Source organism: Nyctibius grandis, chromosome 5 (genome assembly GCF_013368605.1).
Source record: "Nyctibius grandis isolate bNycGra1 chromosome 5, bNycGra1.pri, whole genome shotgun sequence".
NCBI lineage: Eukaryota > Metazoa > Chordata > Aves > Nyctibiiformes > Nyctibiidae > Nyctibius > Nyctibius grandis.
In genome coordinates, this window is record NC_090662.1 from 75,001,873 (window position 1) to 75,008,209 (window position 6,337).

General features: G+C 47.7%; 1 protein-coding gene across 1 annotated transcript; it reads right to left on the reverse strand.

Moving 5' to 3' along the window:
* Positions 1-579: 579 nt before the first annotated feature.
* Positions 580-6,014, reverse strand: LOC137664375 (C-type lectin domain family 6 member A-like). Its single transcript, XM_068402317.1, has 6 exons — positions 5,954-6,014; positions 4,953-5,048; positions 3,797-3,889; positions 1,384-1,535; positions 1,036-1,166; positions 580-739 (listed from the first exon to the last, which is right to left on the reverse strand). Exons 1-6 carry the CDS (start codon positions 5,988-5,990, stop codon positions 580-582), a joined length of 669 nt encoding a protein of 222 aa, XP_068258418.1. The 5' UTR covers positions 5,991-6,014.
* Positions 6,015-6,337: the final 323 nt, after the last annotated feature.

A 6,337-nucleotide genomic window follows, 5' to 3' on the forward strand; every position in this document is an offset into this window, starting at 1 on the left:
TTGTCACTCAGAAGACAGCCTCATGCAAAGAGCAGCATTAACATTTATTGATATGTTTTTTTTAACTTATCATCACAGAATATGCTGAAGGAAGAAGGAAACATTAAAGATAAGCCATGAATAATTGTTCCCTTCAGGGGTAGGTCAAGCACACTCCACTGAATGCTTTTCTTTCAAATTCTGCTCCAGTGATTTGTAGGACCAGTATCCTTTCACAAAACAGAGCGAGGGCCTTTTCCACATCATTCAGGTATCAACTGGACAAGGAGTCACGGAAAGTACTGGAGGATCAGGTCACTCATGTATGAAGGAGGAGAGTGAAAAGGGACACAGTAGGTCCTTGACATCAGCCTGAGCGATTTAATCCGGGACTGATCTTCAGCTTGGAAAGAGAGGCAGGGGCACAGGCTGGGAACTGAGGTCCTTCAGAGCTGGGATTCCGTGGCAGGCTTGCTCGTCCTACATTGCAAGATAAAGCATTTGTTTGGTTTCAGACCAGCTTTTCATCAGCTCTTTCATGAGCTGCCCTTTCTCAAGGATACTCCTTCAGGTCCTTCATCCAAGGTGGAGTTTCCTTCCTCAGATAAATTTGACTGCCAGTTCACAAATTCGATAGCAATTTGTGAAGCAAAGGACGTTATTCCAGTTACTGTAAGTGTTGGGGTCTGTGTTTCCCTTGATGTGAATTGCAGCACATTTTTCTGCAAAGAGTAAATTGGGTTCCCCGGGTTTCCAGAACCTGTAGAAGAAAGTTCCTCTATTGACAATGCACGGGCATGCATGACAGCGGCAGCGAAGTCACCTCAGACAGCTGTGGAAGAGAAAGGTGAAGGCTACTGTGACAGAGATCAGGAGCTCTGGCAAGGCAAGGACTAGTCATGTTTTTTACTAGAAAACCAGTCAAGTTTTCTGACTTATAGTGCAGTTAGGGTCAGAGACCCCTCTCTGACACATACCTGCCTTACACAGTGTATTGGTCACTTGGACAGAGGGGTGTGAATTACAGGACCTTCCTCACCCCCCCAGGATACTCACATGGCTGCCTTTTTGTATGGAGTCTGATCCACCCACTGCCATTGCCCATTTTTGTAAGCAGTTAAGCCTATGTAGTATTTTGTTTCATAGGCGTTAGTAAATACTCCTTTTGCCCAGTTGAAGAGGAACTCCTGGAAAAAGCACAATGTCCATGAGGTGCAGGACTGAACAGAGGGAGGTAGCAGGAGTCCCTGTGGGTGGGGCTGGTGGCAGAGGGGAGCTGGTACTGAAGGGAAGCAGAAAGGCCATCCCCCCTCCCCTGCAGGACTGAGGAGGGGCTCTGAGTCCCCTCCAGGGCCTGGCACTGTGTCCCTGGCTGCTGTGCCCCTCTCTCGGCCCTGCACCTACCTGCTCTGCTTTGCTGTTGATCACCACCAGGTGGGAACCCATCCCAGTGCAGTTCTGCTCACTCTCAACCCAGGACATCTTATCAGCCGACAGATAATAGCACTTTTCTTGAAAGCGTCTCCAGCCCTTCGGGCAGCACGTCCAGCCCTCCTCTGTGGGGAAAAAAAAATCCTGCTTTTGAACAAGATGTGCTGTCCTTCATCTCAGTGAGCTCAGTGTAGGGTCCCAGATGTTAGGGGAGTGATTTGAACCACACCTTTAATCTGGTAAGTGCTGTCTTCTGTGCTCCACAAGAAAATCTGTCAACAGCCTGACAGGTTCCTGTGACAAGGCCCCTGCCAGAAGTGCCTTTCCCTTTCTCTACCTGTTCTGCCATGTCCATGCAACCTCTCTCTGGTGAGAAACACAGTTTCTGCTTTACCCTTCCTGAGGAAGCAAGATGGGAAGTAGTTGGCTGACGCTCCTCTGGGAACATTTCCATCAGAGAAATGTTGTCCAAGTGCTCAGCTCTCAACTCATGCAAACCGACAGACATGTACAGTAACCTGCTGTGACAGCCTTGCTGCCACCACAGCCAGTTCCTTACCCTAGCCAAGTTTTCCTAGAGATCTGCCTTATAGCCAGAAAGTCACATGATGGATTAAAAGACCACAGATATATTCTCTCAAAGCATTAGGCTACATGCTTTGAGGCTTATAGCTACATAGATATATATCTATATCTATAAACTGTATATATTGTGGTCTGGATATATCTCTGTATAGAATATATCAGGCTGAAAAGTTCATCCAATAAAGTCAACAAACAAATACACCCCTGTATGTGCTACCTTAGATGCTTGCTCTGAATCTCAGGCCTCACAGGGACTCTCTTCTTGGGTTTCCCGGTCAGGAGCTCTTGAGGAGGTTGCATGCAGTGACAATGCCCTGGTCAAGCCAGTGCTCCAGTCCACCCACAGCAAGCAAGCACATCATATTCATTCTACAAGGTGGACTCAGATAACCATGTGCCTTTCAGGAGCTGTCTTCACAGCTCAGAATCTCACATCCCACTTTTGGCACCAAATGGAGGGAGTAGAGTCCAATGAATGGAACAGCTAGCAAAACTGTTGTTAACCTACCTGTGCTTTTATATATTAGATCCCCCCAAGGTGCACCATTTTGTACCTTTGTAGAAAGAAAGACCATGGCCCTAGAGAGCATCAGAAAGCATGAGAAATCAAGTTCAAGCAGTCTAAGGAACTTGGAGCGCTCTGTCTCTGTGCTGCCCACCCTGATCTTTCACCGAACCGCTGGAGGATGGCCTGTAGCTTTTCCATCCACTCTGCAAAGCTTTTCCATCCATTCCTAATTCCACAATGAAAACTAAAGCTTTCCCACATGACTAAGCAATGCTGGACAATTCCTTCTGGATTCTTAAGTGCATTGATTGGGAGAGTCTGTCTGCTGTTTGATGGACATGCTTGTGCCTTGTGGAGCTAGGCAGGTTTTTTTACAGGGAACAGCAAATTGAGCGTGTGTAGAACACAGCTTGTCTGCCCTTTCATAGACATCCACCGTAAGAATAGACGGACCATGCCTATTTTATACCTGCAAACACCTTTTTATCATGGACTGTAAAGAAAATCTGAACAGCTCACTCAGATGTACTCCATGTGCAGGGGTTAGCCTCTGTGCAAACTGCAACCTGTTTTGAATGCAGTGCACAAGTGAGAACAGATCTCTGAACTGAGTTTGGGAATTTGCACTGCAGGAATTCTAGCACTTGTTATTGCCATCACTTAGTGTGCAGCCCAGCTCTCCAGCTACTCTCAACTGCGTAACAACATCCTCCTACCACTCCTACCTCTGTCCCTTGCACTGACCATGATGCTTGTGTGAACACATCATCTCTGGATGTGTTTAAGAAAAGACTGGACATGGCACTTAGTGCCATGGTCTAGTTGACATGGTGGTGTCAGGGCAACGGTTGGACTCGATGATCCCAGAGGTCTCTTCCAACCTGGTTGATTCTGTGATTCTGTGATTCTGTAACAGGCAGTGAGCCAGCTCAGGGAGTGGAACTGGATTGACCCAGCCCTTGCAAAAGGATGAAGCACTTTCAGCTGGATTAGTGAACTGGACTAGCAGTTGAGGAGTTGTGTGAGGGCCAGTGAGAGGGGAAGAGTAGGAAGGGTGGTCAAAGGTAGGTCTGGAACAACCCGTTCTCTTTCACTGGCCCAGAACATGTTTTCATAGCATCCTAAGTAAAATTGTACAATACAGCATTTTCTTTCCTCAATTTCCAGCTTCCTTCCTTAAAACAATCCAGCTCTGGCTGACAATCACATTCCCAATCTCAAAGGCTGACTTATACCAGAGTAAATTTTGGTGAGTTTCTTAGTATTGCTTATGAGGCTCTTGGCATCACTCACGTTTGCCTGCAGATACATTGGGGACGCAGCGCCACTCTGTACCATTCTCAAGCAGAGTCTTGTACTGGCCATAGCTTCCATGAAAGAAAACAACTGGGAAGAGAGGAAAGAGAAATAAAGTGCTATTGTCACCCTTTCCTGCTCATTCATGAGCAACCTGTCCTACCTTCTCCCTTCTGGCTTAGAGCCCCCACAGAGACCGTTAGGTTAACAAGCTCTGAAATCTGTATTGAACAAGGAGATGAGAAACAGCAAGCCGTTTTGACCACTACTGGTCCCTCCCTCCTTTGAACAGGTATTAATCAGATGAGCTCCTCTCATCTCTGCTGGCTGAGAGACTCCTTTTCCCACCTGACAAAACCAGCTTAGACATCCTTTGAGGATGGTGTCAGGAAAGGGTCAAAGAAGTCATGGATTAAGCTTAATAAAAGTGGAATATTAATATACATTCCCTTTTAATCTTTCTGGGCACTGCAGTTTTAGAGCACCAGTTTTACCCTTACCAAGAAGGGGTAGAACTGTTGAGTGTTGAGGCCTCACTCAAGGGAGTTAAGAAGCAGCACAGAAGAGTCATCACAGAGCAATATGATACTCCAGGACAGTACAAGCAAAGAATTTCCCTTTTGGTTGGTCCAGGCAGTGTGAGTGGGATGTGGCTGGAGTATTTTGATGGATTCACCCCCACCCTGCTAAAATACGGGCAGCCTGGTACTAGTATTTCCAAGGAGATCACACTGGCTCCTTGGCTGCAACATTGTCACAGGGGCTCTGAGAGAGATACCAGGTCAGGAGAACCAACATCCAACACCCAGCCTTCAGGGAACCTACTCAGACACCCTCTGACACTAAAGAGACTTCTCAGCTCTTGGTGGGAGGGGAGAAACTGACTGGCTTCATCCAGGACTGGCTTTATGAAGGCAGGTGGGCATGTGAGAGGAGCAGTGGGAAGGCCCTCCAGGGAGCAAACCTTAACTGTGGAAGGGACCCTACTCCCTGACTAAGAGGGCAGAGGCAGGAGAGGGGCAGCAGAACAGACTGTTTTGGCAAAGGGCATTTGCCTGCTGGCAAGAGAGACTAGGATATTGCTTTTCCATCTGACAAAAGGCAGTCAACTGCTCCCTTCGTCCCAGGGGAATTAAGAGACCCTGGAACCCACCAAGGCAGACAGTTACAAAGGCAGTTTTGATGGCAAGGACAGAAACAAGGAAGACCCAGGGGTTCAGCCCGGAGCAGCTTCTCTCTTCTTCTGGGGCTGAAAAACACAAGACAAGAGTGAAAATACCCCAGACGAGAGTCAGGGGCAGGATAACCCAGGTGGCTCCGTACCTGAACAACCTGCTGCTACCCTTGTTTCAAGGACGGGGGAGCCCCACAGGTGCTGTAACCATGTCCTGCTGTAACCAGGTCCTGTTGCCCATCATTAGCTGTGGGTCAGACCCACAGAGTAGGGCAACACAGTTGCTGCCCTGAAGCTGCTCTTTTATTTTACTTGTTATCACAAGCCCTGCCTGTACTCTTCCCAAACTGCACTCCTCCTTTCTTTGTCCTGTCACACCTCCTTTCTCCCCATCACATCTTCCTTGTTGCCCTCCATTACCCCTGTCTTTCACTGAATGCTCTTTCCATACCTCCCTCCTCTTCATCTCTCTTTAGAGCTACTTTCCCTCAGTGACCTTTATTTTGGTTCTATCCCCCAAGTGACTGTCCAGCTCAGTGTTTGCAGAGACAGACACACAGAAGAGATTGTTTCCTCAGGGAGAATGGGCACTTTGAAGCTCTTGGGAGAGCTCTTGCTTGGTTCTCCTTAGAGACACCAGAGACGGGAGCAGTGACTTGTGCTTAGCTTGATACAGATAGTTTTACCTGGATAATGATAGTCGGATAGCACTCTTCAGTCTCATCATTTGTAGAAAAAACACTGAAGGGGATGGCAGACCACAGTCTGCCTGGACTTTCATTCCCCCTGGCTCTGGGAAAAAGGTCATTCCCCCAGCCCAGGCACTCTCCTGTTCCCTCATCTGTTGCTTTGCTCTTGTCCTAAGCCCCTTCTCCTGGCGTAAGGCCAGCCACTGTACCATGCTGTCTATCCCAACCCTGTATTTTCCCCCACCACCTTGTTCTTCTACAGGAAGACAGAAAGGAAAGCTTTGTGGTTACCTGCAGTTCCAGGACTGACTCTTCCTCGGCAATTCATTATCTCTACCACAGTATCACTCTTTTCCACCAAGAGTCTGCATTAGCAATACGGCCACGAATATAGCCTTCCTCCAGCACAGAAGACCGCACTAGGGCAGCTCCCACACTGGTGAGGAGCCTTCAAAGTCTCTAATGCGGTGTGCAGAAAAAGCTGTATCCTGGGTGTTCCCCACAGCACAAGGAGATGGGGGAATTTTCATCATTTCTCTGCCAGGATATTTCACAAGATGCTCGTTGCAACACAGAAAATCACAGAAGGAAATGAAAACAGACGAAGAGTAGTATCATTCCAGCTCAAACAACTTCCATTTGCATATATTCAAGCAGTTTCACAGGACATACTAC